This window comes from Medicago truncatula, chromosome 1, assembly GCF_003473485.1.
Source record: "Medicago truncatula cultivar Jemalong A17 chromosome 1, MtrunA17r5.0-ANR, whole genome shotgun sequence".
NCBI lineage: Eukaryota > Viridiplantae > Streptophyta > Magnoliopsida > Fabales > Fabaceae > Medicago > Medicago truncatula.
The window spans coordinates 715,459-734,800 of NC_053042.1; the positions used below are offsets into that span (position 1 = coordinate 715,459).

At 33.3% G+C, this 19,342-nt stretch overlaps 1 protein-coding gene across 2 annotated transcripts; it reads left to right on the plus strand.

The window, feature by feature from the left end:
• The first annotated feature begins 3,302 nt into the window (after positions 1–3,302).
• LOC11433315 (structural maintenance of chromosomes flexible hinge domain-containing protein GMI1) lies at positions 3,303–19,085 on the plus strand. Of its 2 annotated transcripts, none has more exons than XM_024782292.2 (37): positions 3,303–3,579; positions 3,816–4,182; positions 4,284–4,316; positions 4,926–5,012; positions 5,102–5,157; positions 5,654–5,737; positions 6,618–6,690; positions 6,868–6,923; positions 7,024–7,129; positions 7,227–7,292; positions 7,591–7,677; positions 7,879–7,929; positions 8,168–8,285; positions 8,408–8,469; positions 8,564–8,692; positions 9,046–9,142; positions 9,230–9,264; positions 9,760–9,835; positions 9,928–10,113; positions 10,369–10,527; positions 11,162–11,183; positions 11,279–11,396; positions 11,479–11,604; positions 12,492–12,601; positions 12,817–12,994; positions 13,079–13,193; positions 13,282–13,376; positions 14,185–14,280; positions 14,455–14,521; positions 14,797–14,882; positions 14,958–15,239; positions 15,320–15,460; positions 15,711–15,810; positions 16,140–16,317; positions 17,138–17,317; positions 17,499–17,819; positions 18,496–19,085. In XM_024782292.2, the coding sequence occupies exons 2-37, from the start codon at positions 3,826–3,828 to the stop codon at positions 18,752–18,754; spliced, it is 4,392 nt and encodes a 1,463-aa protein (XP_024638060.1). In that variant the 5' UTR covers positions 3,303–3,579; positions 3,816–3,825; the 3' UTR covers positions 18,755–19,085. The 2 variants fall into 2 exon arrangements, with proteins under 2 accessions (XP_024638060.1, XP_003588515.2); XM_003588467.4 differs by having other exon boundaries at positions 9,931–10,113.
• Positions 19,086–19,342: the final 257 nt, after the last annotated feature.

The following is a 19,342-nucleotide window of genomic DNA, read 5'->3' on the forward strand; positions in this document are numbered from 1 at the left end:
TGTAACTAAAAAGGAGTCCATATTTAAGATGTGTTATTCTCGACCTAAAAAAAACAGTAAAGTGAAATAGAAAACATAGATAAGTGGATATGTGTGACTAAAAAAAGATAAGTGGGATGTGTGGAAGTGAATTTTGATTTTAATTTTTGGTAATGGCGAGTTAGCAATTCTAAAAAAAGATATGGACGAAAATATTCACTCAAAGCATGAAATGAAATCACGGGAAATCTCATCTTGCCGGTTGATAGAAGATCAATTGGTCCTCTCCAAAAAAAAAAAAAAAGATCAATTGGTCACATCACATATGTCACTAAAGAATAGTTAAATTAATAAATTGCTTACAACGATCAATGGGTTCACCAGGAGTAAAGATCTTCTTCATTTATAAAAATAAATAGAAAATGTCATTTAGAAAGAGATAGACAAAAAAAAAATATGGTGGGTCTCATTATCATTAATTATTTTTTTACTTTTTGTGTGTCTTTATCTCTCCAAATAGAGTAAATTGATAAAGTTATAAATGGAGAGGATCCTAACCCGTTCACGGGATGATCATGTTTGTTGAAACTGACTGTTCAATGGTGGTTAATAACGAAGCGGTTGACCCTATTATTCTAGGTTGTGGTTTGAGACAAGTGGATCCGCTCTCTATGTACTTGTTCATTATTGTACGGAGGGCCTCTCTTCTCTAATTAGGAGAGCTGAAGATAGAAGTGATCCAGGGGGAACTTCGGTTTGTAGAGGGCCGCTTTTTCCGTACTTGTTCATTATTGGAGTTGGATCTTGAATAGAACAAGTGGATTCACGGTTAAAACTTACCTTATAGCATGTGTTGTTTTCACGTTAAAGTAGAGGTAGACACACGTTTACTAAACTCTATTGGTTATAGTTTTTGAGCAAACGTAGATTTCTACCGTGATTTTTCGCTCTCATCCTCTACAAACTAGTTTATGGGCTATCCACTCTTTTTTGCTCAAAAGAGGAATTTTTTTTTTCTGCCCTATTTCTTGCCAAAAAACACAAAATTGCCCTACTTTTTCGAAAAATTGCATAAATGCCCTACTTTTTCTGGTACCCCTGTCACCACACAACCCCAAGATGCGGGGTACCCTCAAAGTTGACGAATTTTTTGTCCTTATTATACCCCACAACTCCAAGTTGCGGGGTACTTTATTTATTTATTTTTTTAAAAATTTTTAACTACCAAGCAAGATGGACTTGCGAGGTAGTTTTTATTTTATTTTTAAAAAAAATTTAAATACCCCACAACTTGGAGTTGCAAGGTATTTATCATGTTTTCCGCGCCAATAACAAATGTGGACTCAATCGCTGTCGCGGACCGAAAGGCTTTAGCATGGGTTGACAACATTCCCAAAGAAAAGCGGACTCAATCGCATGATGATGGTCGACGATGGGGCCACATGACAAGTAACTTGGTAGAGTCACAAAACAACGTGTATAAGGGAATTCGAGGACTCCCCGATCACAGCAATTGTGAAAGCATCCTATTACAGGTTGGCGGCCTTGTTTGCTAAAAGAGGACATGAGGAAGCAGCAATGGTTAATTTTGGTGAGCCATTTTCATCAAACATCATGAAATTTCTGAAGGCTGAGGTGATTAAATCCAACAGTCATAATGTCACTCAGTTTGACCAAGATCGGTATACCTTCTCCGTCCGTGAAACCATCGACCATAAAGAAGGATTACCAAAGGGCGAATACAAGGTGGATCTGCAAAATAAATGGTGTGACTGTGGACGGTTCAGAGCGTTACATCTACCATGCTCACATGTCATTGCTGCCTGTTCTAGTTTTTGTCACGACTACAAGACTTTTGTCGATAACAAGTTCACAAATGAGTGTGTATACGCCGTATACAACATCCACTTCGACGTTGTTCACCACCAGACATATTGGCCTGATTATGCATGACTAAAGGTGGTTCCTAACAAGTCCATGCGTAGGGGGAAGAAAGGTCGTCCACCAATTACTCGCATTAGAACCGAGATGGACGATGTGGAAACTGAGAGAAGATGCGGCGTGTGTAGGATGCCTGATCATTCCCGCAAAAATTGCATTAATATTAGACATCAGTAGCAATCTAGTCTTTATTTCATATTTATTGTATTTGATATGTTTTTTATTTTATAAATATTATGATTATTATTATAATTACTTTATTATTAATGCCTAAATTAACATTATTAATATCCTGACCAAAATAATGCAACTAATTATCAAAAAATGAAATGGTGTGATAAATTGAAAGATGAAAGAAAGTATTTATAGTAGATGAAATAATATATTTTAATTAATTATAAAATTAAAAATAATGACAAAAATACCTTGCAACTCCAAGTTGTGGGGTATTTAAATTTTAAAAAAATAAAAATAAAAACTACCTCGCAAGCCCATCTTGCTTGGTAGTTAAAAATTAAAAAAATAAAAAATAAACAAAGTAGCCCGCAACTTGGAGTTGTGGGGTATAATAAGGACAAAAAATTCGTCAACTTTGAGGGTACCCTGCAACTTGGGGTTGTGTGGTGACAGGGGTACCAGAAAAATTAGGGTATTTATGCAATTTTTCAAAAAAGTAGGGCAGTTTTGTGTTTTTTTGGCAAGAAGTAGGGCAGAAAAAAAAAATCTCAAAAGAGTGTAATGCTCATACTTTTGCATATAAATGGTGAAATTATTTTCTCTATAATCCCAAAATTAATAATTAAATATGTAAATTATTAAGTTAATATATTTTGTGATTTCAACAACTATCTTATCATAATTAAAAGTCAATTGGAACTTGTCCATAAATACGAAAAATGTTGCTGAGAGATAATATTTGTAGAACGTGGTTCACACTTGTTGTACTTGATTGATCTAAGTGTAGACTTGTACAGTAGGTAGTTTTAAGTTTTAACACATGGTGAAGGAGTTGTACTCTCTTTCTCCGCAACAAAGTGTTCCTTCTACGAAAGGATATTAATTAACATTGATTAATCTACAAAATTGTAAGAAAATCGTTTTAGTGGAATCTGAATTTGAATGATTACTACCTAAAATAAAATCCTGAAATCACCAGAAAATAAGTTGTCTACATAGACACGGAAGAGGAATGCAGTTTCTTCTTCTGTAACAAAATATGCTGACATGTCACGTTTTTATTGGCCACACACATAACACCCCCAAAACTGAAACGTTTCTTCTTCTTCATATGACATATGAATAATAGTATTATTACTACGAATTTTGACCATAGTGTTATTTTTGCACTCTAGTAGTAGAAGATTGATTACTCACTTTCATCTTAACTAACCAGAGTTAACTTAACACCCAGCCCAACCCAACCCAACCCTTTTTGTCTTATTCTCTCTCTTTCATATTCCTTGCAGTAGAATGGTCACTCACTCACACTTTTTTTATTTATTTCAACTCTTCTTCTCATTGTACCACTCGCTAGCTCAATATATCTCCAAAAACCCATTCAAAACCCTTTCTCACTTCTCTTCTTTCCTCGCATAAGCACTTTTCATAATCACTTCTTACTACAAACAAACTTCACATTTTCTTTCCTTCTTCTTCACGGTACTCATTTTTCTCTTCTTAACCTTCGATTATTCACAGCTTCGATTCAAAAACTCTCAAGAATCGTGTTAACTAAGTTTCTATTTCTATATAAGATATATCTCATTTTCAAATCAACATTATCATCATTTTTTATTTCTATTTTCCTTCTGGTTTCTTTATTTTCTTTGTTTCAACAAGAAATGGCATTGATCGTTAAGTTACTTGTGTTGTTGTTCGTTTTTCTGTTTTTACAGAGTTTGAAGCATGGAAAGGGGAATGATTAATCACAACCCTAAGAAACGAAAACTGGTGCTAAACGATGATGATGATGATACCGGAATCCGAAAAATGCGAAAGTTCAAAGTGTTGTTACCGAATGGAACTAGTGTGGAATTGAAAGTTCTGAACACAGAAAATGCAATGCATTTTGGTGAATTCGTTGGATTAATTCGAACTAGGTATCTACAAGTTCAGAGGAAGAATGAATCCATGAGGAAGAAAAGGGAAATCAATTGGAATAGTGGTGGTTTGTTTCTTGAAGATGTTAGTGATAATAAGATCAAGAACGTTGTTGATTTCAAAAATTTCATTCCTAACAAGTGCCACATTTTACGCCTTAATGTTAGTATATACTAATAAGATATTGATTCTGAATTTTTCTATTTGTGTTATTGTGTGTTAATTTTTGAGCTTGATATTTGGTTTTATTGTTTCTCAATCAGGATGGGAAAGGCGATGTTGCTGACACCTTTGAGGTTAGAATTTCTACTATGGATTTACCTCCCCTGCAGTCAAATTACACGCATTCGGGACATTAGTGATCGTTCAATCGAGATCAGACAAACTAAATTCAAACTCATTAGTTTAAATGATCAATATCGGACGATCATCAATGTTCGGAACGGGTGAATGTGTGGTCCTTTATATTATTTCCTTTCCTGATCACATTCTCTTTTACTTTTGAATTACATTTTCTCATTTATTTCTTTAATAACTATGATCTCCTACCATAATGTATAAATACAAACATGAATTGCAATTTACTCTTTTTAATATAAAAGAACCTTTTAAGGGTGATGAAATTGTGAACATTCTGGTAATCATGTTATTGGTGCAAATTATCCATCGGGTCTCTGCTCTCAACCACATTTCTCCCTTCAACATGGCTCTTACCCGAGACTTTGCTTAAGATATCTGAGTTTAGTTCGACTTGGACCATGTAACATGCATAAATGACTTGGAACATTTTGTATTTATTTTAGAAATTTACGAGGGAAAATGAATTCTTAAATAAGAGGAGGTAAAATAAAATCGGATGAACGTTGTGATTTTGATACTGTTGTTGTGCATTGTCTGAAATGCAGAATATGTGGGACTTGACGCCAGATACAGATTTGCTGCTGGAGCTTCCTGAAGATTATAATTTTGAAGCTGCTATTGCTGACTTGATTGTGAGTTCATTAACAAGACATACTATAAACTCAATCTTTTTATAAAGGTTTTGCACATATCAATACTAACACTACTATTCATTTATCAGGATAATGCTTTGCAGGCTGTGTGGTCCAATGAAAAAAACAGTAGGAAGCTAATTAGGTATGGTCGCATAACACAATGTGATAATGATATTTTCTTTTTTATCCTTCATTTGAGAAAAGAGATATTTTTTGGCTCAGATTTGAGAAAAGAGTTAAAAACAAAAAAGAATCCATCACTGTTTGATCACAGCACTAGACATATATCTTTTGGCAATCATAGTTTGGTTAGTAATCATTGTCAAAGTCCCTTTAGTCTATTGAACTTCAGTTTATTTGCACTAAAGGACTAGCTATAACAAACTCCTCAGGAAATCCATAGCTTGTCAGAAACGCTTACAATGTGTCCAATTTCTATGGAAATTAAGTTTTTGATATTTTAATGATTAACTGGCATCACCATTTTTTGCATACACCATTGTCAACTTATTCTGATCGTAAATAGAAGTATTGATAAATACATACTTGATTTGTATTGTCTACTTATTTTGATTGGTTGGTTTCTTATACTGACGCAACCCATCGTCACTTGTTCATGTGACTTTTTTGTTTTGCAGAGTTAATGTAACTAACAAGAAGATTACAATTTTTGACAATGGCTCTGGAATGGATGACTCTAATGAGAATTCCCTAGTAAAATGGTAGCTATCTGATTGTAGTTTATTTCATGATTTTTGAAGTTCCTAAGTACATTCTGATATCCTGTTACTTGAGTTAAAATAACCTTACTTTCAGAAGCCTTTGTAGCTTTTTATTATTTAAAATTTTGATAGATGCTAGATTTGTTGGTCAACTGAATTCAACTTTTTCTCTTTTTGACTCAATTTCATTGCATGTGAATCCTTAGTTGCTATGTTATATGTCACTTTCTTACTTAGTGATCTCTTACAGTTGATCAAGCTTCGTATCTCAAAAAATATGGATACAAAGGAGAGATTGAAATAATTGTACTGATCATAGATAGCAATAGGCGATGCAATTTTCAGTTGCAAAGGTCTAACTATGTTTTGCCGAATTTGTTGGTTATTTGTGCTGAGTATATAACAATCGGATATACATTCATTTTATTAAAAACAAAATCTCAAGAGGTACTTCGTTTGGTTTGAGAAAACATTTTTGTTTCTACATTGTCATATAATTATTAGAATGCCACCTTATGTTCCTTTTATTTTGATATTTCCTGTTGTGTTCTCTATTTCAGCATTGTTGTTTTTTATGAATATCAGCTAATCCAAACATAAAAACATGAACATTTTCTCAACCAAAAACAAGTCCTAAAATTTCAGTTATGCTAAAACATAATAGAACTTTTATAAATTACACCCAGTTTTCAAACATTGCTAGCTTTTTTTCTTAATAAATGAATATTTGTTTGAACAGATAGACTTTTAAATTTTAAAATATTAATCACACTCACACTTTCAGTGACTTTCAATCTAGTTGTATCATACCTTTTATGGTTTATCTGTTTGCATATTCAACTGCCGTCTCTTGATTATGGACTTTTTATCTCTTGTTCAGGGGAAAAATGGGAGCGTCACTTCACCGATTATCAAAATCACAGGCTATTGGGGGAAAACCCCCATACTTAATGGTATTCTTCATTTTTGTACTCTCCGACCCTTCATTCTTTGTTGAACGTGCTCGTTGCTGTCTGTGATGCTTATGTACAAAGAAACATCAAAATGTTAATCATTGGGATTGGGTTAGATAACTCCTTTGCATGTTTTAAGATTATTGTTTGCTTTGCTGTGTTGGTTGTGCTGTGCAGCCTTATTTTGGAATGTATGGATATGGTGGACCTATAGCATCTATGCATTTGGGGAGGTATGGTTTTTAAAATAAATCTCCTTCTGTCTTCAATTATATCCTAAAACTTATCTCTTTATCTTTTCCCCCTCTGATTTTTGCTACTCTCACATTACAGGCGTACTTTTGTTTCGTCCAAGACAAAACATGTAAAGAAAGTCTACATGTTACTTCTTCAGAGAGAAGCTTTGTTGAAAAGATCCAACTCTGAAGCCACATGGAAGGTATTCATGTTCCTTTAACAATGCAATCACATTAATGCATTCTTTTCTATCTTATTTTAATGTTCTCAACTGATAGTATTTTTTTTATTCGATCTAGACAAATGGTGGCATAAGGGAACCCTTACAGGATGAAATCAGGGATTCTCATGGCAGCTTTACAAAGGTATATAACATCTATTCTCGTTCTCTTGTCTGTTTTCACATTGCGTAATGGGAGAGTAAGAAATTTAATAGAGGGAAGGAAAGCAAGGGGGGTGAAGTTAAAATCCTAAAATGTTATGGTTGAAGTGGAGTGGAGGGCAAGGAAAATCAAAATTATTTATTATTTATACCCTTTGCAGAAGGTTGAAGAAATGAAACATGAGAAATTCATGAAGTAGTTTTGATAACGAAGAGTGGGATAACAAACATATGCAAGGTTGAAAACTTGAAATTAATCACATGATTCGATGCTGTTGCAGGTTGATATTTTTGAGCCAAAAGTAAAAGATGTTGATATTAACAAACTCCAGTGCCACCTCAAGGACATATATTTCCCCTACATTCAGGTTTGAACATGCTAGTGAATCGAATCAATGCAACAGATGTGATTATGTCTTGTCAAATTTTGTATGATTGTTGCTTCATATGTTCATTTTTCTTTTAATATTGTCAACATAAAAATTAACATTAATCGATTTCTGTTCCTTGGCAAAATATTGTTTTCACTACCTTGAACATATGGGTTTTTATTTGTTTCATTCATGCAGAATGATGACTTGTCTGAAAGAGGGAAGACCATTACACCGATTGAGTTCCAGGTTCTTTCTCGAGTATTATTTCTATTATATGATTTAATGAGCCAAAAAGCTTTCATATTAAAGCATCCTGTTTCAACAATGATTTGCTGAAGAATCATATCTTTGCGCTGCAGTCAAATTTACCGCGGTCACATTTAATAATTTAAAGAAAATTGTAATTTTTGTTCCATGAAAGAGTTACTTGATGTCATGGATCGGTATATATCAGATTGTAATAATAAATTTGGTTCTTTTTTAGGTCAACGGTGTTGATCTGACAGAGATTCAAGGTGGGGAGGTTGCAACAACTAATTTGCATTCTTGCAATGGTCCTGAGTTTGTTCTGCAGCTTCGTATGTCTCTTGTACAAGATCATGGTATTTTCATAAACTATTACTCTATCTATCAATATAGTTTGTAATATGGTAAATGATATTTTTTTAATCAGTAAAGAAATGTGATGTGAGTGTTGATTTCTGTTTGAATAACTATATTTTAGGTTCAAGGGAATTCCAAGAAGCAAATGCACGCCTTAGATTCGTATATTTCCCTTTCTCAGAGGTAATGGAAATAAATAGCCTATTGTATTGGACTTTGTCTATAATGGATCTCATAATCAAGACCAATCAAATGAACACTATGTACACAATTATAGGGAAAGGAGAGCATTGAGAGGGTTTTGGAAAATTTAACGGCTGACGGTTACATTATAAAGGAGAGCTTCGAAAACTTTAGTCGGGTTTCCGTTAGGCGGCTTGGTCGTCTCCTTCCAGATGCTCGCTGGGTAAACTTCCAACCTTTTCTCTGAACTTGTCAATATAATTTGTCCTGTGCGTTGGTTCTAGCACTATAATGAGTTTGAGTTCTAAAAATATTTTCCTCCTTAAGTTCTATTTCTATACTTGTTAGTTACTCTTACAAACTTGTTTATACTTCTTGAATACTTTTTTTTGAATAAACCATCAATTTAACGTACTCTAAACTATCATCATATCTTCAATTTAGTCCATAAACTATATAAATCAAATAACTTTCTTTCAATTAATTCATTGGTTTTTTTATGTGGATTAACTTGCTAGTTATTTTTGCCTAATTGAGCGAAAATATTGTTGATGAGTTACAATTCTTTTGAACCAGACTTTACTTCCTTTTATGGACTGGAGGAACAAAAGGGTATTGACTAATAAGACAAGGATACTGAAGAGATGTTCCCTAAGAGTTAAATGCTATGTTGGTATGTAGTTACCGTATGTAATCATGCACTTTCATATTTATTATGTTTCTTTGCTTGATCATCTGAGTCTGACTTTCTAATTCGCAGAAACTGATGCTGGTTTTAAGCCAACCCAGTCAAAGGTTAGACTTGCGATATTTTAAAATATTTGTTCGTAAATAAATGTGCTATTGTGTGTTCTTTTCTGTTGAATATTGTTGTAATAATTTGCATGCTTAATATCAAATTGGTTCCATATTATGTGGTGCACATATAAAGATACATCATGTATGGTCTATTGTTCCTCCCAAGAGAATACAAGTGTTATTATTTGTGTATACATGTATAATGCTATCAATTACAAAACCATAGGAGAGTAAGTTGGAAAACAGTATAATTGAGATAAAACTAATGAGTCTGTTCTTTTTATCTAAACCCTCCGGTTCCTAGGGAAGGGGCCATAGTAATCCCTAGTTTGGTCGTGACATAAGTAATGTCTAACCAAAGATTGTTTTAGCTTGGATAACTTCAAACTTGGATTCTTCCGAAGGATTTGTCCTTTATACAAGAATGATATTGTCATGTCTTTTTTTTTTCTCCTTGATTAAATGATAATCAAAATATCAATGCTTTTTCAGACGGATTTAGCTTACCACAATCCATTCACCATTGCTTTGAAGAACTTGGGTAGTAAAATTTCATACAAAGACAATGGTATTTTCTTCGTATAAATTCTCATGACACAGTTTAAAGCTTATTGTCTTTATTATTAATACATATTCAACTTTTCTGTTATTTTAAATCAGCAGATGTTTCTGTTGAAATTAGCACAGCCTCAAAAATGTTAAATCCTTTACAACTAGAAAAGGAGTACAACAACTGGATTCTACAAATGCACACTCGTTATGATGAAGAAGCTGATGCCGGTGACGATAAGCCAGTTATACTTGTCAATCCGCCAAACAAGAAAGCACTTGGCATTTCCGATGATGGTATGACTAACAAATTTTGATGGCAATTGCTTCTATTTATGTTTTTCTTGTGGCAGTTCAAGCCATAGCGTTTTGAAGAAAATGCCCATGTATATTAACAAAGAAACCTTGCTAATCCTCTGATGCGTGAATTTTGATGTATATTAAAACAGTTGCACTAGTTTAGTTTTGTGTAGTTAAAATGTATATATTTGCTGCTATTGGACTAAATTGAATCTTCCTTTTTGTGATTCTGTTTTTCTTGCTATCATGAAGTCGTTAGAGTTCATCGGGTTCTGAAGAGAAAGGAAAAGACATGGAGTCATGGACAGAGAATTAAAGTGTTAAAAGGAGCATGCCCAGGGTGTCACAACAACAATGTTTATGCAACCATAGAGTACTTTTTGCTTGAAAAATTTGAAGGAGACCCGGGTGGTAAGATTTCTGATTGTAAAGCAATAACCTTTCCTCTTTGTTTTGATATTTAATCTAGAAAGAAATAGAATATGCCATATCTTCCAAATTACAGCGAAATTAAAAGTAGAGTATTGAATGAAATGAAATGCAATAAAATATATTTATGGTTTCATGCAATCCACGTTATTAAAACCTAAACGATTTTATATCTTTAAGCATACTATAAGTTTTGAATCCTATAATGTTGTTAAATAAAAAATATTTTATATGATAATCAAATGTTTTATACCCCTTTTAATTATAAGGACTTTGTTTTTACAATACTAATAATTGATAACGACTTATAAAATTTTGAACTCACTTGCAGTTTCTTCTTCTGTGGTCTGCATTTTCTTCGTGTTATTTTTACAAGTCAACATGTTTATTAAAAATGAAACATTTCTACATCTAATACCTGTTAATTATTAATCTATAGTATAATAGCCTAGTGTACCAAAAATAAGTCAGAAACCTTAATAAGTTGACAAATAATGAATCTTTTTGTTGCTTAAAATATTATGCTGCCAATGAGATTTTAATATAGTACTAAAAATCTAGCTTTAATCGGCAACTTAATTAGAGCTGACCACTTTCAATGTTTTGTTGTTAATAGGAGAAGCTCAAATCATATGCAGGTTCGTTGTACATATTTTTACAAAACTCTGCCTACTAAAATCATATAAATCCTCTATAATTATCTCTATTCACTGTGCTTTGCTTGATTTTAAAGGCCAATAGATATCCCAGAGGAGAATGGGTGCTCTCTTGACGTCAGTAATGACGAAAACCCCACCTTGAATATTGGTAGCTCTTTGTCTTTACCATTAAGCGTGATCGACGCAGAAAAGGTTCGGTGATTAAATTTTGCTTTCTAAATGTTTTACGGTAGAAAGGCTTTATGATTTATTACTTCTTGGCAATATGTAACAGCTTTTACCTGTTGAAAGTATTGAATGGGAGCGTCGACTTAATAAGATACAACAGAAATCTCCTGCTTGTATTGACTCGCCGGGCTCAAACCGTCATAAACACTATAAACGAAAGCAGATTGACGTGGTAAGTATTTTTAGTTACTTTTTATATCTGTCTAGTGAGTTATTTATACTTTCAATCGTGAGGTTAGATACGGGTTTGTTAAATCATACTATATTTCATTCATCTGTTTAGTTGAAATGCTTCTGCAATAGAAAAAAAAGTAAGAAATTTGAAATTAGAAAGTAATATACCGATAAATTTTCTTCAAAAAAAATATACCGATAAAAAAAATTATTTTAATTTTATTATTGATTTTCAAACAAGAAAAAGCTTACTTGTGATTCCAATGTTTTTTAATATTTAGATTAGATTTGAAATGATAATTTATCATCAAATGACATTAATTTGTCTTATAAAAAAATGACATAGATTTGTTATTTGTAAATAGTAACTTAGCTGTTTTAATGCCAGTGTCGTGTCTGGTGCCGTCTAAATAATTAATATCCATTGTGTTACATTCATGAACGAAAGCTAATTTATTCTCATAAATAAGGGTCTTGTGATGAGTTGAAACATCACAATTCAAGCGCAACGAAAGGAAGTTTCTTTTTTTGGTACATGTCATATGCCAGTACATAAAATGACTCACATTTAATTGTTAATAAATGACTTGAGAATTTCATCTACTTTTACTCAGCAGAGGAAAAAATTATGAAAAATTGAAGAACTAACTTTTGAAGGACCTTTTCTAAATCTCCATACATATAGTGGATTAACTTATGGAAATTGCCTGAATTCTTTTTCACTAGTCAAGTCTATAATGTTTAATTTATTTCTACTTGAAATCTCCATATTTTCTCTACAACTTTGGATTCGATGCTGTTTTTTAAGTTGTAGTTTGCCGTTGTAAATTATTTTTTTGGGCGTCATGCAATGCAATATGGTGCCTTGGTGATTTTGTCTATTAGGTGGATTCAATCAGCAAAAGTTTTGAGAAAAGGGTGACAGGAAAACCTTCTCATTGTGCTAAGAAGTACGAACTTCTAACTGATGACCAAAGTCCTGAGCTAGATGTGAGGTATGATTGCTAAAGATATGAATCCATGAATTTGTAAGACTATAACGTGTCTTTCCTTCACAAAGCTTTTATTCTTTTCCCTTTGCTTATTGCTGGGACATATCTGTTTTAATTATTGGAATATCTTGTGTAATTTTAACTTCTTTTATTTGTACTTCTGATCAAGAATGTTTAATTTGGTATGACATTTGTTCAACAAATGATTTTCTGTACAGGGTTGGTTCTACGTTTCCAACCTTAGCCATTGCATGTTATGACATCCATGGTAATCGAGCACCGTTTCAAACGATTCCGGATGTGACTGTTCAACTTCAGGCAGCGAAGGACTTGTACTTCAAAGTGCATGGAACGAAGATTGGTCTTTCAACTGATAAAATGATTTTAAAAATCATGGTAAGCATGTTGTGTACTTCTTCGGTCTTATTGATAGACAAATAAATAAATAACTATTGCATTGTTTTGGAATGATTGACGCAGGATGCAATGGTTACACTTACAAGTAATGATTTGGACAAGATAAGGCCTAGCTATATGACTAATTTGATTATTGCTTCAGAAAATATTCCGTTGTCACTATCTTTTCCGTGCCGAGGTGATTTTGATTGATGTTTGTCTTTTATTCATCAGGAAATAATTAGTTTTCAGTGTTGTTTATTCTTATGCTTGCTATTTGTTTTCAGTTTCTCCTGCTTATCCCGAACATGTTGAACTGAAGCCTAATATAAGAGAAGACCAACTAATTCCAGGTTTCATTGTCAAGGAGTTAGTGTTGGAGGTATCTCAAAATTGGATATGTTGATGTACATTTTGTCTTTATCTGATTCATTTGTTTTAGTTCATTCACATATGGGTGTTGTAACCTAAAAGCAACAATGTGTGGGAGGGTTGTGTTTGGTAATTACGTTTCGAAATAAAAAAATTAAAAGTTTAAAATGATAGATCAATGCTACAGCTGCTGAATTCTGCCAATGTTTCGAGATACAAAAAAAGTGATTAGATAAGGGAAAGCCAAATATTTCATGGTTTATATGGCTGGGTTGGATCCGTCGGAATTCATGGTTTAAATACCACTATCATTTTGTGCCCGACGCTCCTCGAATAGGACTATTTCCCGTGGGGAAAACTTGTGGGAAACCCAAAAAGAGTAGCAAAGGCTATTAAATCATGTATAGACACATCCACACATCAAATTGTTTTGAGAAAAAATATAAAGTTGTGTAGGTATACCATTTAGAAGTGCAGATTTCCTCCAATCCTTCAGCCACCTTATATCAAGCTGCTGTTTTGGAAGTACATATTTCTTGTTATAAATTTAGATTTCATAAAGTATTTCATTTGCGCTCGCGTTCATTCTTTAATCATTATGTATTCATGCAAAACAATATGGATGATCTTAAGAAAATTGTTCATATATTATTTTAACTCTTTGAATGGCCAATTACAAGCTAATATCTATGTAACATTGCTGACACACACACACAGCCACATATTTGTGTTTCTATCGGTTTCAACTTAAGTTTCTATGGCAATTTTATAATTCTATATTTCCAATTGACATATTTGCTTGTATTTCTATCGTCCAGATGTTTGACGCATATAGAAACCATGTGTCTGAAGGCATGGAGGTTAATATTGTTGTGGATGGATTTGAAATGCTAAATCATTGCAGTGCATACAAGGTAATGCTTTGTACGAACTCTAGTATACCTGGATAAATGTTTTGGATTGATAGTTGTACTATGACAAAAATATATATGTAGGGAAATGTATGTATATCCTCTTATCAATATATGCATGAGCTTTTATTTCCCTGTTTTCTTCTCATGTTGTTAAATGAAAATTCTGATCTGCAGGTTGCTGATAAAGGAAAAATTGATCTTAGTGGTCTACTAAAGTTAACAGCAGGTTATGGTGAAAATGGTATGTTGCTTTGAAATATGATGCTACAAATATCAGATATGTATCAGCTAAATATACTTTTAACTTTAGCTACTGCTCTAAATTTTCTGCCTACGTTACTTGTCATTATTCTCTTTAGCGTCAAAATGTTATATATTGATGTAGTTTCAGTTAGTTTGCGGTTGTGGACATGATGCCATAACTGTTTCATTATTTAAATTCACATTTTGGTTGCAGATTGCAACATTGTTATATCTTCTTTTCTCGTCATCTAATTTGTTTGATTGATGGTGCAGCATCCATATCGGTTACATTCGAAGGTAGACCAATATTCAAGCAGGATTTTTCAATTGCACGAAGAATCTTGAGAATAGCATCTAAGGTTATTTTTAAAAACAATTGTAAAACTATAGTGTATTTGCTTATATTTTAACTGATATATTGTGTATAATATCAGGTGCCTGATTTTTGTGCTGCTGGTGGTCAGCTAGAAAACGTTAAATTTGAAATTGTCAATATTGATGGAGATGTTGATACGAAGATTCATCACGACAATCAAGATTACCAGTTTCATATGCTTACAATTAAGTCAGACCTTATTAATGCAGAGGAATCTATACGATATCTTTTCAAGCAGGGATGCTGTACAGTTCCATTCATACGTGTTCCAGAAATTGAGGGGACTTTTTGTTTTGAAGCTTTTCATTCACAATATACCAAGCTATGTCTGGCTGTAAAGGTTATATTTTTTTTTATTTTTATCATTGTTATATTTTGGCATAGTTATGATGTATATAAGTTGAAGGAATTTATCTGCAGGTGCGAGTTATCAAAATGTCCAATGCGAAAGATGTTGCACAACTTCTATCCCCGGATAAGAATATTTTTCCCTTGCAGGAACTATCACCATTTAATCATGAAAATAACTTAATGATCTCTGTCCTAAATAGTGAAGGAAAGGTACGGACGTGAAATTTGTTATGCTTTGTTTCATTTGTGTGCTCAAATTTAAATGTTTTAGATGTCAATAAGGCACAGCTTTGTGTCGGCATGCTTCAAAACTCATGAAAACAGCAAACTTGTTGGGTACATGAGATTAAAATTAATGTTTTCCTAAACATCAAACTTGTTGCGAACAATAAAATTTGTTAGGTGATTGCTCACGTGATTTCTTTTATTCATGTGGCATTCCACTTGTTTTCTTACACAGATTTGCCAACTTGGAAGCAAAATTAAAAAAGTAGAAGAATATCTTAAAACTTGTCATGAGGAAAAGGCTGAGAAGGAGAAAGAGATGTTGAAGCTGCGAGGTTCTCTCTCTCTCTCTCTCTCTATGTCTGTGTGTGTGTGTCTCTCTCTTTCTGTCTCTATTTTTACTCCTATCAAATGATGAGTTATATATTTCTCTCTTATGAGTTGTATCTGTTTACACAAGAGTGCATTTGTAAATGCTAGTTTGAGTCTGTTGCCACATTATACTAAACGTTTACTGAAATAAAAAAAAAAAATGACGTGTTTAGTTTGTTTAATTTTGTACTGTATAGTGAAGGTAATGACATTTGAACTTAGGACCTCATCATTAGACCAATCTTAGTGTCTTAAATGACGTTTTTTGTGATTGGTGTTTGTTATTTCACAGATAATGTTAATGTCAACACCAAAGAGGAAGTGATTACAAAAATTAAAAGCATGGAAAACTCAGCAACTTCTGTCCTATGTAGTCTGTCTGCACACGAAAAGCAACAGAATCATTTCTTGGAAGATATAATTGGGGTCGTTGCCCTCCTTGGTTCTGTTAAGAGTCCTAAGCTTAGCAGGTTTGTCAAGTGTTTCACCTTTCCCATCCCAGCCGACCATAAAAAAACAAATACTCTAAACAATCTTGCATTTCATTATCATTGGTAAAGGATAAAATTCTTGGTTCAAAAGTGTGATTGTATAAGAAAGTACCACTTAAGCTGAAAGGAAAGTTCTATCGGACAGCAGTCAGACCGGCAATGTTGTATGGTACGGAGTGTTGGGTGGTTAAGAGCCAACACGAGAGTAAAGTAAGTGTAGCGGAGATGAGGATGTTGCGCTGGATGAGTGGTAAGACTAGACAGGATAGGATTAGGAATGACACCATTAGAGAGAGAGTGGGGGTAGCACCTATAGTAGAAAAGTTGGTAGAAAATAGGCTTAGATGGCTTGGACATGTAGAGAGAAGACCCGTAGATGCCGTTGTAAGAAGAGTAGATCATATGGAGGAGAGTCAGGTTAAAAGAGGTAGAGGAAGACCTAAGAAAACCATTCGAGAAACCATTAGAAAAGATTTAGAGGTCAATGAGTTTGATCCAAATATGGTTTTTGATAGAACACTATTGGCGTCATTTGATCAATGTAGCCGACCCCACTTAGTGGGATAAGGCTTGGTTGTTGTTGTTGCTGTTGAAAAGTGTGATTGTAGTTGTAGCCAATGTAATTATGATGATTGTGGTAGTTGCAATGCACTTGTAGTTATGCTGTTTGCACTGAACATAATATTCCATTATTAGTTAGCTCCACAAATGATACATCCCCTGTATCACTCGCTCACCAACAATGAATCTTTTGAGGTCTACGACTACTTCTGAACTAGTTATCTTAATTTATTTACAGAATGCTGGCTGAATATCTTGGTGAAGATCAAATGCTGGGTGTTATTTGTAGATCTTTCGATACTGCAGTTTCTCTTTATAAGCAAAATGGAGAAATTGATTGTTTGCATGCTGAAGCAGCTGGTCTTGGAGAAGCTATAATAAGCAAGCGTTTTCTTGTTATGTCTTTTGAAGATTTAAGGTAGTGTAGAGTTTCAGGGTTCTCTATGACCATAATTTTGACTATTATATGATATGATAATCTTATAGAAACTTTTTTTTTTGAGAAAAACCTATTGGATAAGGCTTTATGCCTAGGTGCTTTTGATTTTTTATTTTTTTTTCTCGAGAAGACACTATGCTGACAGTGCTTCATTTGACAGGCCATACAAAGGGTACCTGCAAGAACATGACCCTCAGATGAAGCTGGCATTGCCCAATCCCAAGTTACACAATGGGAGAACCCCAGCAGGCTTTATCGGTTATGCAGTTAATATGATTGATCTTGATTCCCATCACCTACAGACAAGGACAGCATTGGGCCATGGGCTACGCGAGACCGTTCTATTTAGCCTTTTCAAGAAGCTCCATGTTTATGAAACAAGAGAGAATATGGTGGATGCTCTTGACTGTATAGAAGATGGTGCTGTATCATTAGATGGTGGTATTATAAGAGAAAATAGAGCTCTTTCTATTGGTTATGGGTATCTTCTATCCTTTTCTCTTTTTCTGTCTGTCAGCATGTGATGACTTCTAGCTTGTGCATATTTATTTAGTCTCAATTGTGCATGGATCTCATTAAACTTAGGGGGTGTTTAGTGCAACTCATATCTCATGACATAAACACAATATAAGCATTTGAAAGAGAGAATAGTTTTAACGATGTACGGGCACCCCTAATTCTTCAACATTTCATTTTCTCTTTATATCTCTCTTCCAATCACATCATCAAACTAACCAATCAAATATATCTCATCACTTTCTCTTTCTTTTTCGCAATGTGTTTAATGTGGGCGTATGGATGTTTAAACATTTTCTAATAGTTTATGATGTGTTACCAAACCAGGGAAAGTGAAAGAAAAAAAAAAAGGAATGATTGAATCATGATAGTAACAATCTCTTTTAAGACACTTTTTTAAAATTTATATTTTAACCAATAAATAAATGTGTTAGAAAATGTGTGTTAAGGATTTTTTTTCTAACACCTCTTTTTATTAAAGACATTTAAATTTTCATTTGGATTCATTACGAAATCTGCCTTTAAATGTCTCTGATTTTATACATAATATGATAGTTATGCATTTAGTTGATTATGTTCTATATGTATTATGTATAGGGCTTGACTAGAAATATTACTCATCTAACTGTTCTGTTTTGTAGGAACCCTTCTGTATACTTTCCTTGTACGAACAAGTTGGACATTTCTCCGGAAGCTATGGGAATCTTAACTCAGATTGAAGAAGAGTTGCTGCTGATTGAAGAAAAAATTGATAAAGCAACAAATTATCATCAGAAGTGTCTACATAAATTTGAGAGAAAAGAGAAGAAATATAAAAAACTTATGGATAAAATTGAGCCTATGGCCGAGTTATTGGAACCTAAACCAGAGATTGGGACCTTGGTAAACTTAGCTGACTGATCTGTTTTTTGTTTTCCTATGCTTTTGATCATTGAGCTTAGAGCTTTGGATAGTGTGCTTTCTTGTGGAGTTTTTGGTGGCCGGCAATCAATGACTGACTTCAGAGGAAATATTATAGGCTTTGGTTTTCTTTCCTTTTTATGAACTAATAGGCTTTGGTTACTGCCATGGGTTAACTGATGTTGTGTATATATCTTTTCCAGTGTGTGACAGGGTCATTTTTAATGCTGATGAATATATTATATATCTTTAATCCACAGTTTCTGTGTAAATAGTGTATTTTGATGCTCTTTCACTTAGTAATGCATTTATTCCACCAAGGTACTTTTAATTTTATCAGATAACAACATATATTTTTGCAATTGTTTTAAATTTCTGTAGTTTAGTTTTATAATGAAATCTTTAAGGGAAATGTTAACAAGTGCCCTTAGGGCATTGTTTAGTAACTTTAAATAGTAAGTTTTTATCAAAGTTTATGAAATCAATGCATTGGAAATTTGAGTTTTTAACTTTTTTAATGAATAATTTCTTTATTAAAAATCCTTAAAAAGTATTATTAGGGCACTCGTTAACAAAACTCAATCTTTA

What these genes read in the sequence shown, in the direction of transcription:
- LOC11433315 (XM_024782292.2), top strand. Translation starts at nt 3,826, where the DNA reads ATGGAAAGGGGAATGATTAATCACAACCCTAAGAAACGAAAACTGGTG. An exon ending in AACGAAAGCAGATTGACGTG is followed by an intron (nt 11,605 to 12,491) that starts GTAAGTATTTTT and finishes TTTGTCTATTAG; the next exon opens with GTGGATTCAATCAGCAAAAG. An exon ending in AGTCCTGAGCTAGATGTGAG is followed by an intron (nt 12,602 to 12,816) that starts GTATGATTGCTA and finishes TTTTCTGTACAG; the next exon opens with GGTTGGTTCTACGTTTCCAA.